Consider the following 21,289-nt stretch of genomic DNA (forward strand, 5'->3'; position numbering starts at 1 on the left):
AAAGACAGACACATAGCTTCAAGGTTGAGAAGTTTCAGGCCCCCATATTCATACTCTTTGTACAAAACCTTTCTTTTTATCTTTTCTGGTTTTCCGTTCCAGACAAAATCGAAGACCCTCCGCTCATAAATCTTAAAAAAGTTTTGTGATGGAGCTGGTAATGACAAAAACAAATAAATAAATTGAGGAATAATTAACGTGTTGGCAATAGACATTTTACCATACAAGGTTAGGGATTTCCCTTTCCATAATTGCATAATTTTGTCCAGCTTTCTTAGTTGATTATCATAATTTACTGAGCCTAGATCTTCCAGATTTTCTGGGACAACAACACCAAGTATGTTAACTGGTCCATCTGTCCACAAAACAGGCACTCTGCATTCCATTCGAAAGGACGTTCCCTTTAGATTTCCGATCCTTATCATTTTACATTTATCATAATTAAGCTTAAGGCCAGATTGCTGTGAAAATATGTCCAAAAGATTAAGAAGGTTCCGCAAACAATGAGGAAAAATCTTATCTTTGTGAATCAGCCTTTTCTGACATGAACTTCATCAAGAACAAACACAGAACACGCCTCACTGATGCACATCTGCAAGACTCACTCAGAGTTGCAGTGTCAAGTTACACACCAGAGTACAACACACTAGTTAACAGCATGCAATGCCAGGCTTCCCACTTACTGACAAAGAAACAGATAACAGATTTGGTGTCCAGTTCAAAGTGTGACATGATTTACAAATTTGAGAGTTTACTTTTGTATTTTACATGAGTTATTATTTGTACAAACATGGTACAAAGTAATTCATGATTTGTTAAAAAATGTTAGTGGCTAGCTAGTTAAAATGGGATATTGTGATTTCACAAGACTGTCTTAGAAGTGATCATTTGAAAATGTTCAATTTGAAAAATGTGCACTTAGAGAAAATATAAAAATAAAGTGTTGCATATTGATATTTATCTGTTTCTATATATATTTATTGTGAGAAATCATTAAGATGATCAGTGTTTCCACAAAGATAAATATCATTAATTATTAATAATAACAGAGTTAAAGGTAAATTGAGCAAATTGGCTACTTCTGGCAATTTATTTAAGTGTGTATCTTAACTGGTAGCCCTTCGCATTAATCAGTACCCAAGAAGTAGCCCTTGGTTTCAAAAAGGTTGGTGACCCCTGGTATATCCATTTGTGCTTGTTATGGTGGTACGGTATGCCGGTACTAATAAAGTACCGCAATACTAATGAATTGAAATAGGTACTAAACTGCCTTTGCAAAAATACCGGTACCGTTCTTTCATCTGAATGCCGCTGTGCAGCGGTGACTACGGAGCGGAGGGGGGGTTACCCACATATGCGGTCCTCTCCAAGGTTTCTCATAGTCATTCACATCGACGTCCCACTGGGGTGAGTTTTCCTTGCCCTTATGTGGGCTCTGTACCGCGGATGTCGTTGTGGCTTGTGCAGCCCTTTGAGACACTTGTGATTTAGGGCTATATAAATAAACATTGATTGATTGATTGATATGTTGGAGGCACATTATGTTGAGTGTGTCAAAACGCACACACAAAATGCATAAAAGCAATAACATCTTGGAGAAGAACTGCAAAAAAATAGAATTCTACTGGTTAATAAAAGGGGTGCGTAAAGTGTTGCTTTAAAACAAGCCTTGCCAAACGTGGCGATTAGTATTATCACCTTTGCTTCAAACTTAGGTAAAGATTTAAATAATAAGCATTCAGATCTGCACAAGGAGTTATAAAGAGTGATAGGTAATAATGTAGTTGTTACACCTTTCTTGTTGTTTAGCTCCAGTGCAGACCATAGTCGAGGCAGACGTTCCCTTCAGGGTCGATGTTTTTGTCGGGGGTTACACCCTTCACTTTAACCGGCAATGGGTTGGCTAAACTCCGCTTTCGGGTCAGAATGACAAGGCCGCAGTGTCGTGACAATCTGGTTGCTTTTATTAGTTTTGCAGGACACAACCAGACTCGTTCATCCTTCTACTGCGCAGTGCACGCACTCCCTCTCTCTCTCTTTACTCGCCCACTCACTCACTGATATCACTCAGCCAACACTTTGCCATTCTTGCAAACACACATGCTTCTCTCTTAAGTTAACTAGCTCCCCTGTTGTGCACATGTTGACGCGAACACAGCTGCTTGGCTTGATGCCAAATATTAGCAGAGTTAAGACCGCCCATCTAGCATCAACTAATGCAACTGAAATGACTGAATTTTGTAACAAATTCCTACAATTTGTTTTATCTTTAACAAATGTGTGTTTTACCTGCTACATGACTTATCTGTGTACATTTATCCATAGTTTTGTTTTTAGTACTTACTAATAATTATATTTTTCTTAAAGCACAAACCAGGAGTGGCAACCATAAATCATGAAGCATTTGATATAATGTCAATAAATCCTTGATTATGGCAGACTATATGCAATATTTGCCACTATTATACAACATCTGTATTATAATCCTTGAACAAAGTAACAGTGAAACTCATGTGAATAATCACTGAATGGAGAACTGGGAGTGGGATTAAATAAGTTATCTTCTTCCCACTCCCTTTCAGGCAAAACTGGACAATCATGCATTACATACTATACATTACCTTTTGCACTATATTAATTTATATTATTATGTGTTGTCAACTTTGTACTTTTTTATGTCTTTGCCTGAAACAAATAAATAATTGAATGAATGAATATAGAAAATTGTGAATTGTTCTTTGAGTGCAACAAGAGAATGTGTTTTGGTACCGGGGCCTTAATCAAATTATTGGTATCGGGACAACCCTAGTGCTTGTTAAGTTTGCCTTCCGGAAGGTACCGGTAGGTCCAAGATCATTTAAAAGGAAATCGATCGATTTTTATCTGTATTAAAAAAAAAGAAAACTATTGGATTTAAGAACAGCAGACTTTTTAGGAAGTTTAACATTTGTAATGTTCAGGACGTTAAATGTTAAGTGTATTTGCCTGTCCTTGGTGTGGTCTAAACAAAAATGGTGGATACCTAGGTTGGTTGACAAATGCAAACGCCACAAGACAATATAAATTACAACACAAAACCTTTTAGCTACAGCACGATTGCGGTTACGGCTAAGCACCGGCCTCAGGAACAGGCTTTCGCAGACCGGGGATTCTGTCCATCATCGGCGAAGCCAGGGCAGAGCAATTTCAATTGATCGTCTTTTCTAACAATGCACACTACAAAATAGTAAAAAAATATGTATGATTTGTGCTGATAGCATATTGGGTCAATATAGGCCAATACTCAAAAGGCTGTAATATTTATATCGTATTGGAAGTGAAAATTGTAGTGTAGTTTTTCTGTGGATCTATAATAAAATTCAGGTGTATTTTTATGGGATGAATCTGTTTTCCTGTGTTCAGTTCCAAATGACCCCAAAGTTGAACAGAATTGTATTTTTCCCACTGTAAATCGACTAATTGGTTTCTGTTATCATGTAAGGCTATATATACCTGTATACTCACTCATACTGTTTTTATCTTTCCTCCTCCAGGTGTAATGCACCAGGTTAAAAACTTGGCTGAGTCAGAGACCTTTCTAGTCACGAGTCCCCCTAAAGCTTGCCCTAGTAGTAGTACCAGTCTGTGTACCACCACCATCAGCACGACATCCACCACGTCTGCAAATAACGCAGCTCCTGACCTGGGTTCACCTAGCTTCCAGCACAGCATGGAAGACTCACTGGACCTCAGCCCACAAGGGTGAGTCTTGATAGATGTCCATAATGGAGTGAACTCACTATATTAGAGCTGAGATGCCCAAAGTGGGGCCCATGGGCCACAGTTGGCCCACTAAGTCATTCCATTTGGTTTGCTAAGAGCAGATTCCTAAATGTAATACATAGTCATATTAATCTTTTCCAAGCTCACACAATAATGATGGCATGTTCGCAAGGCTAACTAGTTACCATCCATCCACGTTATTTGCACTTTATTGTTTACATTTAAACTATTTCTGTTTCACATTTAAAATCGCCCTGTTTGGCCCTTTGGCACATTTTCACTTTGTCCTTAATGGCAAAAAGTTGGGGTACCTCTGCTGCACTATTTTTTCTCTCTATCATGTTGACCCAGACAGCTTTTCTCAGAAATGGTCAGTTTTGGTTAACCGATAAAACAGAGTAATGTTTGTCTTTAAGATTCTTTCCTTTTACATATACACTAGAGATCGAACGATCTGGTTTTTCAGAACAAATTTTTAGTCAAGTAGGCTGATAAATTATATTTGGAGATTAAGTTAATTTGCAGTGTAAGTTAATAAACATGAATAGTATTAACCAGTAAACAGCTGGACAAAGCTTTGAAGTAGTTTTTTTTTTCAAAATTTTTTTTTAAGGAAACATCAGACCAGTAAGTGACATGTTTTATGCGGAGCTAAAGTTGTGGTTAATTTAGCACCAAAAAAAGGATTTTACAAAAACCTTTTATAACGTGTGTCTAATGCATCAACCATTTGCTTTATAAAATAAAGACATTTTCCTGTGAAAATTTGTAAAAATAAATCACAATTTGCCATCTACCCAATCTAATACAGTTTTATGAAAAAGTTATGGATTTAATACAATGTCAAGTTTTCTCGTGTGGAACCTTGAAATATTGCGAACATATAAACGAAAACAATTCTGGTCTGATTCACTTAGCTTATAGTTGAGACATTTTTCACGCTGGCTGGTGTAGGTTCTTCCTTGATGTTACAGAAAGTTTAAGAATGTGTGAGCTGCTGTCTGCTCTTCTTTATTCACCTAATAAGTCTATTTGACAAAAATGTTCGCAAAGTTCGGATTTTTGGCAGAGATATATTTTCTGTCATTCTCATGTCCATCCATCTTTGTCGTGTTATTTGGTTGAATCACGGAACATTAAACTCGCCGCGGTCTTGTAATGAGCCCACGCTTCGAGTGTTGCGTGAGCGCTGCAGTCAGGGGAAAAGGCAATTTTTATATACTACATACTGATATCCTATGCGTGTATAGTGTATCTGTGGATACAAAAAAGACCGAAATGTCAAAATACCACATATCGGCCATGTTGATAATCGGTTGATTTCTTATATACATGTTCAAATGTGTTTGCTATGGTCCAATCTACCATGCTGTTTTTGACTGTTCTCAGAAGGTTAAGTGATGTCCTGAAGAGAAAACGATTACCTAAAAGAAGTTCCAGAAGACCCAAATACTCGCCACCAAGGGATGATGATAAAGTAGACAATCAGGGTAAGTTCATGTTGCCTTAATAGTGAAGTTTGACAGGTGCCTCTTCTTCTTCTCATTGTGATATCCATTCATTTTCTCATTGGTGCGCTTAACACATGCAACAGAAGAGAACGCATTATTGTAGTGCTGGACACAATTCAACATACTTTATTGGACATTTATTGTTGTGGCAGTAGGGCGGGGAGATTATATGATCGTGATCGTTGAGTTCAATCACGTCGATTCGCTGTTAGCATATTTCCACGATCAAATATGGCGGATAAGTCTGTTAGAAGTTACCACAGTAGGGAAGCAACGATGCTTGGTATAATCCTGCTCGCAACAATCCAACTTTATTAGCTGTGATCCTGTGTGTGTTTGTGTACGTTTGTGTGTTTGTGTGAAAGTGTTTTCGTGTGCGCGACCATCTCATTCGACCTTTGCGAAAGTCAATCTCCTCATGACGATGTTCAATCGCGTTGTGCCTCGTCCCCTTACACAGCTGGTAGTGCAGCCCAGAAGAACAAAATAAAGAAATAGGACTAACACTTGCGTAGAAGTTCAAACACAACATCTTTGAGTATCTAATAATAGAAAAGCGTGATATAAAATCTAATCCATTATTATTATTATTAAAAGGAGCAGCGACTTTAGTGTCACTGTCTGCTGCAGCTCACCAGTAATCCTGCCCCGAATGTGGACTTGCAGGCACTCAGAGAACGTCTATGTGACTGTATTGGTCCTGACTAGGAGAATCAACAAACCCACTAATTTAATCAGAAAAGGCATTTTTATATCTAAATTTTAATTAATCAGACTTATTGTAGGTGTCTGCAAAGATTCAACTCCTCTGATTTGACATAAAAAATAAAAAATATTGTCTCTGCTGTTGGAGTAACAAGCACAGTAGTACCGGTATACTGGTATAAAAAAAAAACAACAACCTGCAGACAGACACTTTGTCAGGAACAAAATGTTTTTTTTCATCCACAAACAAAAAGAAAACAATCATGAAACTTGTTTTATGTGTTGGTACACATTATTTTACAGTACCTTAAATTCAAACTGCACTTGAATGTATTTTCACTCAATATAAGATACATAATTTATGTTTTAGAAACTCCACAATCTGGGTTACTGCTTGCCATTTGCCAAAGCATTGGTGAGAAGCACTGCTGTATAGAAGTAATTAAAGCATACACATAATAATTTACCATTTAAGTGTTGTTTAGTAAATATTAACTTGAAATAAATATTCACCACATCAATGATACTTTGCTTACTGCAGTGTTTGTGATGACAAGCAAAAAAAACATTAACTTTGAGTGAAAGAAACGTTGTTCTCTTTACCCCCAAAAAGCATACCAAAAAAGGAAGCAAAACCGTGGCTCTAAAACCAGGTATGCACTATAGCGTGGGTTACCTGTACTGTTGTACCTCTCGTAAACAAAATGACAGTTGATAGCTGTTGGCATTTATTACCTCAATCAAACATGGTGGAAATGTCTCTTACAAGATACTGCGGTAGTGTGTATAATCCTGCACAGGACCATCCGCTTTTAATTTAAAAGAAAAAAATTGATATCAATCGAGAGCGGATGATATGAAAAAAATAATCGTGATCCTTTTTTTAAAAATTTAATTTTATTTATTTTTTTGCCATATTGCCCAGCCATATGTGGAAGCATTGCATAATTGCTCTAATAACATAGTGTTGGATGTTTTTAGCCTAATGAACATGTGGTCTCTACAGCTAAAAGCCCCACGAGTACTCAGTCACCCAAATCATCCTTCTTGGCCAGTCTAAATCCAAAAACATGGGGCAAACTGGGTGCCCAAACCAATAATGCCACTGAGCCCTCACGTACAGCGGGCGTGAGTGGCCTGGCAAGGACGCCTCCCAAGGACTCCATTTCAAATAACAGGTACAATCAACAAACGATTTGACTTAGTATTGACGCTGCGTGGACTGCTGTATTTGATTTGGAACCTGTTTTCATGCTGTGACAGAGACAAAATCAAAGCCTGGATCAAAGAACAGGCCAACAAGTTTGTGGAGCGGTACTTCAACTCTGAAAATGTGGATGGCAGCAACCCGGCACTGAATGTACTTCAGAGACTTTGCACAGCCACCGAGCAGCTCAATCTGCAGGTGAAAAGATACACTATGCCTCACACTTTATCATGTTTTCTACCGGCAGTTAGTTTACTTTGTCCTGTTTTGCAGGTGGATGGTGGTTTGGAGTGTCTCTTAGAGATCTCCAGTATCGTGTCAGAATCGGATGTGTCCTCTTTTGAGATTCAACACAGCGGGCTGGTGAAGCAGCTCCTGCTTTACCTAACGTCCAACACAGACCGGGACTTGCTTAGTCGGGATTTGCGACTAAAGCGGTTTCTCCACGTCTTCACTGGCTGCCCAGTGAGTAAAGTCTACTTTACATGTACTACTACTTAAATAAAAAAACTAGCATGTAACAAGGTTTTTTTCACGACCGTAATTTCCGGACTATAAGCCGCACCTGACTATAAGCCGCACCAGCTAAATTTAGGGGAAAATACAGATTGCTCCATATATAAGCCGCACCCGACTATAAGCCGCAGGGTTTTGATGTGTAATTACCGTAGTATATAGGGGTTCCTGCTACCACGGAGGGGATTGTCGGGACAGAGATGACTGTTTGGGAACGCAAAGCGTCCCATTTATTAACAATAAATCTTTCAATCATTCAATCAAACTTTCACATCTTTGACATGGCGAACAGCATTCGTGCAGAGTACAAATAATACAACGGTGCAAAGTAATACAAAGTGCTCGCCTGTACGTTATCAAAATAACCAGCCTACCGGTATATGAAAAGTCAGTCTTTAATCATTGTGTCATCGTCTTCCTCCTGCGTACTAAAACCACCGAAATCCTCTTTGTCGGTGTCGGAGAAGAACAGGCCGTAAATAAGCCGCACCGTTGTATAAGCCACAGGGACCAGAACGAGGGGAAAAAGTAGCGGCTTATAGTCCGAATATTTGCATTTTGAAGTGGATATATTGGGGGTTCTTAAGAAATCATGCACAACTCATGAAGTAGCTAGATCAGGTATTTTTTAACCTTCTTGACCTCAACTACATTCAACTATTGAGTAATCTGACTCAAATTTTAACACTGATTAGCAATTTTACTCTTGAATTTTTAGTTAGTCGTATTCAATAATTACATCCAACTTACTTCCAGTTTAAACAACCTTTTAATCACAAAGATTATAATTTACTGTATTTAACACACAAACCTTAGGCGTAGGTAAGGCTGATTACAAAAATTCATACTACGGTAATCAAATATACTGCATGAGAAGGGATTAACAACTGATAAAAAATAAATGTACATAATCCTCTGGAGTGCAAAAATAAACCAAATCAATAATAAATAACAATAACTATGTTTCTCAACTAAATTGTCAATAAAAATTAGATGCAATTAATAATACAGCTTTATAACTTTAGTTATAATTTTTGTGCTTATTAAACTACTGACTTTAGCTCCAGACTTCTTCTGTTTGTTTGATATTGTCATTAGCCACACGTAGTGGAAAAGTGTATTACAACTGAGTATCCCTGTGGCCCATACAGACCACAGCTGAAGAAAACAAAAATTTCTTGCGACCAGCCCCCAATGGTTAAGAAACATTGGAATAGATTCCAGTGATTAGCAACAATGTAGAACGGGCTTGGTTGTCATATTCTTTACTCTAGTGTGAATTGCTAATCATCGAAGCGTCTTGTATTAATAATTCCTACATGACATTGAAAGGACTTGAAATATGTATCCCTTTTCATTTACACTCTGACATCATAGGTATAGTTGTCACAATGTGATTTAAATAGGGAACATATTTTAAAGTAGGCAAAACTAAATGTGTTAGTCTTTCAGCAGTGACAAGTTCACAAAAACATAACTTAATGTATCTTAACACAAAATGAGTAAGAAGCATAAACATGAGACCCATCTTTAATAGGCCTGCCCATATATATATGTGACCTATATGAATATTAGGGGTGGAAAATATCCATGTGCAATATATCGCAATATTTTTTCTAAAATCGTTTTTTTTAAGTATATTTGTATTTTCTTTTTTAAAGTCATGTTTTGAGCCAATTGTAACTCAAAGACAACTTCCGCAAAGTGTCGCGTACTTCCACCTTTCTGTGGCGAGTTGGAGTTGTGCAAGGCAGTACAAGAAGAAGACAGTTAAGTAGTCAAGGTCCTTTTTACATTTAAGTGGCGAGAAACTTGATCCACTTTATGTACAATTGCAATACATAGCAATGGGTCATTTTAGTTACATTGTTTTTTGTTTCAGTTTGTTCAATAATTACTGTCATCCAGAGCAGGGGTCTTAACCTTTATGACTTAAGTGCCTTTTCCACTACGGGGGGTCTGGAGCCCACTCAAATATTAACACTGAATTAGTAATCGTACTCTTGTTTTTAATAATTATATCTAACTTAGTTACAGTTTACAACATTTTCAAATTATATGAAGTCACAAATATTATTTACACGTAAAACTTAGGCTTAAGGTCAGGCTGATCAGAAAAATAAGTACTAGCCAAATATGAAGTAAATTATATTGACATACAATTATGTTGTGCTAAAATAAATATACACAATTAATAATAATATTTCTTAACTCAACTGTCAATAACATTTAAAGAGCTTCACCACCTCAGTCATAGTTTTTGCAATTACATTTCTCTTGATATGGTCATTACTGCCACAACTGGGTCCTACGGTTAAAAAACAATGATCTAATGTACACGTATACAACTTGTATTTTAAGCTGCATTTAAACTTGATCAGTAAACCATGTCAAATATAGCAATATAGCTCTATCTTATAATATCGTATCATGAACCATCATCCTTGCCAATACCCAGCTCTAATAAATATACTGTATGAGTGAGTATATGGGACAACCACTACTGAGTAGAATTTTCTAATCGCTTGATGGTAATACAATTTAAGCTATTGCCTTCCCTTCACTCTTCTAGGGTAACAATTGTTTTTGCTATAAATCCAGTGTGTAAAAGTTTTGACAACAAATACAAAGGAACTGAATATTTACAATTAATTCACACAAATACCACAAAAAGTCAAAATATCAGTTCTACTCTACAGGGCACAATGGATGTAAGCTCTGATCCTAATTCTATACATTTCCATAACACAATTTAAGATACTGCACCCTCTGGTGGCGTAGTATAAGCGAGACTACCAACCCGTTTTCCCTGACTTTTTATTCTTTTAACCCTGTGTGCTTATGCGTTGTGGCTGACAGGTCCCAGGAATGGAACCTGTAAGTTGTCTGGACCCGACAGAAAATGCAGCATTTCTTGGACTGGTTCACAAAATTAACAGCTGCCTGAGTCAAATGGAGCAGTTCCCTGTCAAAGTACACGATTTCCCCAGTGGGAATGGCAATGGAAGCAGGTATGTTTTGTTTTTTTCTCTTAAATAATCAACTTTTTCTTTAACCATTACACAAGTTTTATATATGCGTCTCCAGGGGCTCCCAGGCACTTAAGTTCTTTAACACGCATCAGCTTAAGTGTCAGCTGCAGAGACACCCAGACTGCACCAATGTTAAACAGTGGAAAGGTGGCCCTGTCAAGATTGACCCTCTGGCCCTGGTGCAGGCCATTGAAAGATACCTCGTTGTTAGAGGTTAGTGACACAGGGATAATCTTAAGGTCAAGTTTATCCTAGCAGTGTCAACTATTTTTTAACTACATTTGAGTTTTTTTCCATTGCTTAACCACCTTTGTGTACAGGTTATGGCCGAATCAGAGAAGAGGATGAGGACAGTGATGATGATGGTTCAGATGATGAAATAGACGAATCACTGGTATGTGAAGAAGTCAATGAAAAATAAGCATGCGTCATCAGAGTGGTGTATAAAGAGACTTATGGCCAACTAAAAAAAACAGGTGCTATGACTGCTCCCAAGGACGTGTGCGGCTGTGCCCGGATGCATGCAATTGCTTTTGTTTTGACATTAGTTTTTTTGATGAAATAAACCAAAAAATACATCTGTATATACAGTAGTTCTAAACATACTCCAGCTCATAAAAGTACAATAAAAGATGGTTTTATTTTGTAAAAGTATAATTTTGCAGTTGTGTTTTTGACTCACTCTGCTGCTACATTCCTGTTTCGTGACCAGCAGGCATTAACACTCACCTGAAGTGAGTAAGAAATAACACAAAATGACCAAAAAAATAAGTAATTAGCTTAATTTTAGCAAAATCTTCATTTGCTTTGGACCAACAATCACAGAGAAGTTGTAACTTTTATGTGAAGTATGTCAACTGTGGTGGCTGACTCCAATGTATTTGTAGTCACTGTATGTGTCACTCGTTATGTATTATTCTAACTGATCTTCTGTGTAACACGCAAAGTGGATAAGTGAAATTATTTTATTTCCCCCATATTTCCGCACAATAATTCAGATATGGTAACACTGGCGAGCAGTAGAGAATATGGAGTGATCTTTGGTCCAGAGCATATTTTGCTTTAATCATTATTGACATATTTCTTGCTACTTTGTCATATATTTTATGAGATTTCCAGTTAATTTTCTCATGTATTATCACACCACAAACGTTGTTCCTTTTACTCTTTTAATGTCAGTCTATTTGTATTTTTGTTTGACTTTCCTTTTCTACTGTTACCAAATAGCATTATCTTTATTCTACTGAGATCCAAAAAGTCTGTTTTTGTGAAACCATCTTTTTAATTTGTTCATTTATTCTGTAATTATTTGTATTATCTTTTGTGTGTTCTATTCTGAACAAAATGCAGACGTTGTGTCGCATGTTTACCTCGTACAAGATGCCGTAATCTGTGGCTTTCCAGTGTTGATGGCGAACCTTCACTTCCCATACTTGTCTTATTTTCGATTTGTGGGGAAAGCGATGTAAAAGCTTTTCACAATTCTCACGGGGTGGCGTAGCTTCATGCTGCACAAAAAGACATTTTTACACGTCAAAAATCAATGACCAAGCACTGCAAACACGTAGCATCAGCTCAAAGTTAGAAGGCGCCTTGTAGTCACGTGAGTGAGCCTTTTGACCAATTATTGAGAAGATCGTCTGAAACTGAGTTGGCCATGCTATCTTTATCCATGACTCTTGTGCATTATTATTGCTATTCAGTCACCGTGTATTTTTACCATATTGTCATTGGTTACGCAGGCTGCCCAGTTCCTGAATTCTGGCAGTGTACGCCATCGACTACAGTTCTACATTGGCGACCATCTGTTGCCATACAACATGACCGTTTACCAGGCTGTACGACAGTACAGTCTTCAGGCAGAAGAAGAAAGGGAGTCCACAGATGATGAGGCAAACCCTCTAGGGCGAGCAGGCATCTGGACCAAAACCCACACAATATGGTAAAGAGAATGGTTGTGTGGAATCAGACGTAGCTTTCTTGATTTTAATCAACTCACCATACTGCATTCAAAGTGTTACTTACCGTATGTTGCCAGTGTGAACAGTGAGAAGGCTTTGTGGTTCCTCTAGTCATTAGAGTACCATAAACATATTTCTGATCTTGCACACTTTTGTCTTTTTACAGGTATAAGCCAGTGAGGGAGGATGAGGACGGCAACAAAGACACTGTGGGGGGCAAGAGGGGCAGAGCCCAGACTGCACCCACCAAAACCTCACCTCGTAACGCTAAGAAACAGGATGAGCTGTGGCATGGTGAGGAGCTTTCATGCCTCAATACAAGGGGGACTGCACTTTTTGGGGGGATTTTTGTCTGTCATTCACAATCCTTGTGATACAAGTGCACACACTTTTTTTCCCCCTATCTCGTAAAGGAACACTAGCAAAGGTCAACAACGGAGCCAATAAAGCGCTCTAAAACGTCCAAAATCCTTCAAGGTTTTATATACATCCTGTATGGAAGTATATATGTAATGTAGTGACAGGAACATTCATAATAACCTTATGTAATTAATGTTTACATATTTTACCAATTTTATGCATACAGCAGCGTATTCATTTTACAGACTCATCACAACCTTAGCTCACGGCAGACTTCGTGAGAGACAACAAAGAATGCTTTGTGACAAATTATGATGTAGAAACAGAGGATGCTACAAGTTTTAGAAGCTGAGTGCTAAACCGATGCAATATATAGCACTATTCCAGAGTGCTGAACAAGAAATACAAACCCCGAACATAATGAAACAATCACTTACTGCACAATGTCTGCTCTCATTGGGATACCGACTGATGGGATGTTCATATCTTTCCATTTAGTTGAAGAATAAACATAGTCCTTATGAATGGTTAAAAAAAAAAGGTGGGCGCAAAACGAGCGTCTTTTTATGTTTTTTTCGCCATCTCCAGGTATAAGTTGGATGTCAAAGTTGACCAAATTTTTCAAATCTACAATTTCACTAGCTCAGAGTAGCTTACTGGTTCAGTATGTCAGTATAGCAGCATAAGCTAGTTAGCGCACTGTGATCACGACACCGCTTAAAATAGCTTGTTAGCTTATAATAACAATATTGCTAATTCTTGATTAATCAGGTCATGAGAAATTAATAGAGTATTGTTCACGGTTTTTGGATGTTTTTTCAGAGAGATTTATGGGTGGAATGTTGTTGTTGGCATCCGTAAGTCTCGGAAGACAATGGATTGGCGCCCCTTGGATATGATTTAGTTGGTCATGCAGCGTCTGCTGTGGCTGTACAGACCCACACGGGAGTGACAGTCTCTGTTGCACTTGGTGCATTTATAAGTCGAGTCAGCGACAGGATGTAGTTGCTTGCTCTTTCTCTGAGCTCGCTTCTCATCTGCAAGCTGGCGGAGTTTTGCCTCGCCAGCTTTCAGTCCAGTGTTCACGGTGTGTCTCCAGCTGGATCTGTCCTGAGCAAGCTCTTCCCAGGTGTTCAGGTCCATGTCGAGCGCTTTCAGGTCACGCTTGCAGACATCCTTGAAGCGGAGATGTGGCCGTCCCGTTGTCCTCTTGCCGGAGGCAAGCTCTGCGTAGAGGATGTCTTTGGGGATCCGGCCATCGTCCATTCGACGCACATGGCCCAGCCATCGAAGGCGACGCTGACGGAGCAGAGTGACCATGCTGGGAATCTTGGCTTGCATCAGCACCTCATTGTTTGTCACACGATCGCTCCATATAATCCCGAGTATGCGACGGAGGCAGCGCATGTGAAAGGCACTTAGCCTCTTCTCCTGCGAGGAGTACAGAGCCCAGGATTCGCTGGCGTACAAGAGAGTACTTAGCACGCAGGCACGATACACAGCGATCTTGGTGTTGATTGTCAGCATGCTGTTGTTCCACACTCTTTGCGACAACCTGGCCAAGGTTGTGGATGCCTTGCCGATCCTCTTCTTGATCTCTGGTTCCAGTGAGAGGTTGTCAGTGATGGTGGAACCAAGGTATGTGAACTGGCTGACGACCTCTAGTTCAGTCGTTGATGGTGATACAGGGTGGTTCAGCATCTTGGGCCATCACATTTGTCTTCTTCAGACTGATAGTCAGGCTGAACTCTTCGCATGCCTTTGCAAAGCGGTCCATCAGGCTCTGTAGCTCTTCTTCTGTGTGTGGGTGGAATAGCGTACTTTAATTAGCTGCATTGTTAGTTACATTTTAGTTGCCGTATTTTACGACTTAAAATGAATCAAAATAGAAAAACATGTGGCAGACAACAAATTTTGCTTGACGATATATTGGCCTACAAATTACTGCTAATAAATTATATAATTGCCATTATTTTTTGAGACCAAATTAACCACTGATGGAATGATAATACATAATAATAATAATGCATGTATATCCTTTCAAATGCAATACATTTGTATTTCTCGTATGTTTTACCTTTGTAGGTGGAATATAAACTTTTACATCTCCAAGTTAAATAAAACAAATAACAATAAAACATACTTTTTGCACCTAATTAAAAATCACTACCTAAATTCAATGAAATATTTTAATGAGTGGATGCGATACCCTCAAATACACACAACAAATAGAATAAATAAAATGGCTAAATAAAGTATTGACAAACAAAGTAAGTGTTGGCTGTCGGGTGGTTCTGTTTCAAGTAGGCGTGCAGGTTTGTTGTATTCGAGCATATTCAGCAAACTGGCTCTTCGGTGTTGATAGGCTCATCTTGTTCCCAAGGTTTAAAGGAGCGGCGCTTATTTTGTAATTGTGCCTATTTCACAATCATTATGAAAGACATGATCAAAAGTCTGTTTACAATGGAGCTTATGGGAGCTGTTCAATTCTGCCTAAACCGAGCCCCTAAAAAAGCCTCCATTCATATATTCCCATTTAGATGGAAAAATGTCTCACAATCCTCGCAAAGAAACAGGGTGTGTAGAGAAGGGGCGGGGAACAAGTGCTTTGCATGTCGTTCTCGCCAGTTCCAGGCCTTATATGATGGTCAAAGTGTCCCAACTTGTCCGATTATATGTTCAGCCAACTACTTTTCAGTTGAGAGGCATGATTTATGATCTACAATAAACTTTAAGGGAGCAGGGAAACGAGGAATCAGTTGATCAGTCGATGATGTAAACATCGGCACACAGGACTTCACGGTGCCGCTGTAAATAGTTTAAAGTACCAATGATTGTCACACACACACTAGATGTGGTGAAATTTGTCCCCTGCATTTGTCCCATTCCCTTGGGGAGCAGTGGGCAGCAGCGGCGCCGCGCCCGGGAATCATTTTGGTGATTTAACCCCCAACTCCAACCCTTTGTTGCTGAGTGCCAAGCAGAGAGGTTATGGGTCCCATTTTTATAGTCTTTGGTATGACTCGGCTGGGATTTGAACTCCAACCTACCGATCTCAGGGCGGACACTCTTGTCTGCGTTAGCGCTTATAATATTAATATCACTAATACTTGGTTAATATTCAAGTCACAAAACGTAAGTGGAGTATTGTTGGCGCTTTTTAAATGGTTATTTATCAGATTTTATGGGCGGAATAGTGGAGCTCCCGTGGCTCCGCTGTAAGCAGACTTTTATTTACGTTTATTTACTGTTAAGAATGCATTAACAAAAATCCATCCGTTGTGTCTTTCATAATGATTGTGAACGATAGGCGGCAAAATAAAAATAAAAACCGGAGTTCCTTTTAAATTTAAATATTTCCACACTGGCATGTGGTTTTGTGATTAGTTTGTCCATTTTTGCTACTACATACTGTATGTTGGTCACCCACCAGCGGCCCCACCTCGATGTACAAAGAGTTAAAGACACTTTATGAAGAACAAGAGAATTTACACCCTTCTTTTCATTCCGCTATGGCACAAACGCACACACTGCTGAAACCGATGAAAAGCGTGAGTGCTCTTGAAGCATGCACATGGCGATTTGTCGACGCTGGAAAACTTAGCATCCTAATTTTCATTTATCGTTGGTTAATTGATGAATTATCGAAGGTCTTGTCTTACACAATGAATGATTGGCAACATTTCTAATATAAGGGCTGTTCCCCTTTAACAATAGCTTGCTAATCATTGTATCTGACGGAAAGTGGTTAAGAGTTGGCGGATAAATGTAATGCTGGTGTTTCCAGATGGTGTGTGTCCCGGCATCGCCAATCCATTAGAGACGTACCTCTCATCAGAGCCACCAGAGACTATAACCTTTGATGACCCATCCTTGGAGGTCAACCTGCTGCTGAGGGTCCTGCACTCCATCAGTAGATACTGGTTCTACGTGCATGATGTAAGTCTTCAGTTATTAATAGAAGCTGTGGAGTTTTTTTTGTTTTCATTTTCACTTATTGACAGGGCGATAAAACGATATTGATATATATTGCTAAAAAAATGTTTCTTCGAAGTAATAAGAGACAATTCCGGTAGCATTCATTTGTCCATGTTCTAAAAGACGTAAGACTAGCCTACTAATGACAACTGCAGCAACACAGAAACATAATATGTAGCCAAGGTGAAAAAGAGGTCTCACTCTCCCGTAAGACTTGGCCGAGTGAAGTGTGTGAGGTTGGCGGCTTCAAATAGTGCAAATAGGACAAATGATATCCAACAAAAAGTGTGAAATGTTCATGATAAACATAGACATGTCAGAAGTGAGTTTATGATTTGCATAGAGTAGTTGTTTTCTCCCTTCTCTTATCTTATACCAGTGATTCTCAAATTATGGTACAGGCTCCATCTAGCCGTACGCCAAAGAATCATTTATTAAATATTCAAACAGTGTTACTGTTCAAACTGTGTGTTATTTTACAGTGGCCAAAAATATTAAATATACTTAAACCTCTGCCTTGTTTTAATGAATATTTAGGCCTACTACGCTACTGTGTTGTAATGTTGGTCATCAGGATGGTACTTGGAGAGCCAAGTGTTTTCTGAGGTGGATCTTGGTGAAAAAAGTTTCAGAACCACCGTATTATACGATTTAGGAAAATATGGCATCACTTGCGGATGTGTTGTGTCCAACTTACAATATAGTGATATATATATATATATACTACATCTACAATGATGTGTAGATCATATTTAATATCAGAGGACACTTACATGGAGGAGAATGTTGTTTTTATTGCCCGTACGTGTCATAAGGCGGACAAAATTAAAAACATTTGAGTAAATAACTTCCCGTTTTATTGTTGAATAAGGTTTAAAATATAAGATAAAGTTGCACATTGTATTATGCAAAAATGTTGTCAGCGTGTCTGGAACTGCGTTGGTGTATGTGTGCGGACTACGCACCACGCTCCAGTTTTGTGCATGTACCTTACACAATAACAATAACCTTAATAGCTTGGGGCGGTATAGCTCGGTTGGTAGAGTGGCCGTGCCAGCAACTTGAGGGCTCCAGGTTTGATCCCCGCTTCCGCCATCCTAGTCACTGCCGTTGTGTCCTTGGGCAAGACACTTTACCCACCTGCTCCCTTTGCCACCCACACTGGTTTAAATGTAACTTAGGTATTGGGTTTCACTATGTAAAAGCACTTTGAGTCACTAGAGAAAAGCGCTATATAAATATAATTGACTTCACTTCACTTAATAATGATGACTAGGGCTGCAACAACTAATCGATTAAATCGATTAAAATCGATTCTTAAAATAGTTGCCGATTAATTTAGTCATCGATTCGTTGGATCTATGCTATATAGACTGGACAAATATTGTGATGATTTTTATCCCATATCCCTCACCCCTATTCTCACATTTTAATGCAGATTTAAGTTCATCAAGTGTTTGTGCATACTATCATACAAATTACAAAAACAAGACACTTACTTTTAGTCAGTTACATTTTTCCAAGCTAAAAATATGACAAGAATACCACCGGCTATCTTATGTTACCATTAGTGGATTAACAGAACGCATTTGTTTTCAAATTGGATGTTTTTTACAAATACAAAGTTTGTTATAATAAAAAATGTTCCAATCCGAAGAAAAAACAAGTGGTGTTTATGGCAGTCACTCACCCTGTCTCGTCAACGCGTACACGCATGGAGCAAAAATACAAAAGCAGTCCCAAGAGAAGCAACAAACAATTTGTCTTCATGTTGTTGTCATGATAGAATATACATTCAATGACAGCTAATGCTAACTATCTAAATTGCTATTATTAGCTAACACCCAAAGCTAATGTGTGTGCACTCCTTACATGCGTCATTACGTCCTGGAAGCCATAAAAGGGTGGTATAAATGATGTAAAATACGTTGGAAAGTTAGTGCCTCTAAGCATCTTTGTAAATGTTGCAAACCGCCCCTTTAAGCAAACATGTTCGAGTTGTATCATGGTTGTCACTGTGTTTTTGCAGAATGCGGTGTGTAAGGAAATCATTCCCACCAGTGAGTTCATTAACAGTAAGCTGACAGCCAAAGCCAATCGTCAGCTTCAAGACCCACTGGTTATTATGACGGGGAACATACCCACTTGGCTTATCGAGCTCGGAAAGACTTGGTAAGTATAAGAGAATATACAGTAGTATAATTGTTAATATACTCACCAATATCTGACCAGGTTGTGTTCTCTCTGCAGTCCTTTCTTCTTCCCCTTTGACACCCGGCAGATGTTGTTTTACGTAACTGCCTTTGACCGTGACAGAGCCATGCAGCGCTTACTGGACACAAACCCTGAGATCAACCAATCAGATTCTCAGGACAGCAGAGTTGCACCACGTCTCGATAGGAAAAAGGTGTGGTACATTGCAAGTTTTTTTTGAATTTATTGTTGTTACTATAATTCATATTTTGTGTTTGGTTAAATCTTTCAGAGGACAATAAACCGAGATGAACTGCTCAAACAGGCAGAGTCTGTGATGCAGGACCTTGGAAGTTCACGGGCGATGTTGGAGATTCAGTATGAGAATGAGGTACTTTAACTGGGCCAAATGCAGTTTTCGTTTTGTCAACTAATAATTGTCGTCTTAGCTATCGTCGACAACCTATTTTCCCCTGACGAAAATATGAATCAAAACAAAATGCACGTTGACTAAAATGATAACAAAATTAACTGACAATTTTGTCAAAATATAAAAAGGAGACAAAAATGTTGAGAGACACTAAGTTCATTCATATTTAATTGTCTTGTAGATGGGTGGGACAAATTTGAAATACATCCAATCACAGTTCTTTAATACGGTACGAATGAGAGGGGCATTTAGTTACAAAAGGAGAGCCAATCATATGCGTTTCCTTGTAAGATGAGGAAGTTGGATTTCTCACCGTGAAAACAATAATGTGTGGATTTACCATGTTCCACATTGTACTATGTATACACCTGGGAAAAAGACACATTTTATTTTTGTCGCTATATGATATCATCAGCAGGCATCGTGACATCTCTATTAGTGTTTCTTAATCAACATTGTTTGGCCACCATGGCCCCTAAATGGCTGTCAAAAAATTGTTTCTCAGCTGTGGTCTGTATGGGCCACAGCTGTATTGAGTTGTAATGCATTTTAACCACTTGTGGCAGTAATGACAATCTCAAACAGAAGAAGTCTGAAGCTAAACTCATAGAAAAGTTTCTTAAGCGCAAAAATTATGACTACAGGGGTGAAGCTGTATTTTCATTGGCACTTTAATTGTACTAACAGCTTAGTACATATATATTATTGATTGACTTTATTGATGTTAGCACTGTTATGAGTCCATTCTTATGAAGTATATTTGGTTAGTACTTATTTTTATAATAAGCCTGACCCAAGCCTGAATAAATCATAATATTTGTGATCAACACAGCTTTCATATCATTTGACAATATTGTAAACTAGGTAGGTTAGACATAATTATTGAATACGATTAAAATAATGAGTAAGATAACTGATTCAGTGTTAATGTTTTGAGTGGGCCTTGGGCCCCTCTGTAGTGGAAAAGTTGGGCCGTGAGGTCAAAAACGTTAAGCCCTGATCTACAAACTAAGTTAAAGCTACTGTATGTGTATTTGCTGCTTCCGCTTGCCCTACATTCACAAAGAAATTATAATGAAGGCATGCATTGTAACTCTCAACACACGTACATACCAGCTTTGCCAGAGACGTAGCAAAAATAACAAAAAAAAAGTGCCTGAAAGATATATATTGGCATTAACCATTGTATGCATCATACATCATTCCTGACCATACGATCATGCTACTTATGTGTTAAACAAATGATCTGCAGGTAGTCTAAATAAAGGTGATTTAAAAAAAAACTATAAAGAGGCCTTATCTTTTATATTTTAGTCAACTAAAGGCCTACTGAAATGAAATTTTTTTATTTAAATGGGAATTTAAATGATCCATTCTATGTGTCATACTTGATCATTTTGCGATATTGCCATATTTTTGCTGAAAGGATTTAGTAGAGAAAATCAAAGATAAAGTTCGCAACTTTTGCTCGCTGATAAAAAAAAGCCTTGCCTGTACCGGAAGTAGCGTGACGTCACAGGAGCTAGTATTCCTCACAATTCCCCATTGTTTACAATGGAGCGAGAGAGATTCGGACCGAGAAAGTGACGATTACCCCATTAATTTGAGCGAGGATGAAAGATTCGTAGATGAGG

General features: G+C 38.4%; 1 protein-coding gene across 6 annotated transcripts in view; it reads left to right on the forward strand.

The window, feature by feature from the left end:
- The window catches only part of LOC133663653 (E3 ubiquitin-protein ligase TRIP12), a 71,902-nt gene that overhangs the window by 40,773 nt on the left and 9,840 nt on the right, over positions 1 to 21,289 (forward strand). For 5 of the 6 annotated variants that reach the window (XM_062068297.1, XM_062068300.1, XM_062068301.1 and 2 more), the window contains 14 exons: positions 3,534 to 3,741; positions 5,152 to 5,252; positions 6,985 to 7,156; positions 7,242 to 7,383; positions 7,459 to 7,650; positions 10,561 to 10,712; positions 10,789 to 10,946; positions 11,054 to 11,127; positions 12,476 to 12,675; positions 12,861 to 12,988; positions 16,842 to 16,993; positions 19,062 to 19,204; positions 19,283 to 19,439; positions 19,518 to 19,616. In XM_062068297.1, the coding sequence (XP_061924281.1) occupies positions 3,534 to 3,741; positions 5,152 to 5,252; positions 6,985 to 7,156; positions 7,242 to 7,383; positions 7,459 to 7,650; positions 10,561 to 10,712; positions 10,789 to 10,946; positions 11,054 to 11,127; positions 12,476 to 12,675; positions 12,861 to 12,988; positions 16,842 to 16,993; positions 19,062 to 19,204; positions 19,283 to 19,439; positions 19,518 to 19,616 (2,078 nt within the window). The remainder of the gene's footprint in view (positions 1 to 3,533; positions 3,742 to 5,151; positions 5,253 to 6,984; positions 7,157 to 7,241; positions 7,384 to 7,458; positions 7,651 to 10,560; positions 10,713 to 10,788; positions 10,947 to 11,053; positions 11,128 to 12,475; positions 12,676 to 12,860; positions 12,989 to 16,841; positions 16,994 to 19,061; positions 19,205 to 19,282; positions 19,440 to 19,517; positions 19,617 to 21,289) is intronic. The other variant, XM_062068299.1, reaches the window with a different exon arrangement.

Source organism: Entelurus aequoreus, linkage group LG13, assembly GCF_033978785.1.
Source record: "Entelurus aequoreus isolate RoL-2023_Sb linkage group LG13, RoL_Eaeq_v1.1, whole genome shotgun sequence".
NCBI classification, from domain to species: domain Eukaryota; kingdom Metazoa; phylum Chordata; class Actinopteri; order Syngnathiformes; family Syngnathidae; genus Entelurus; species Entelurus aequoreus.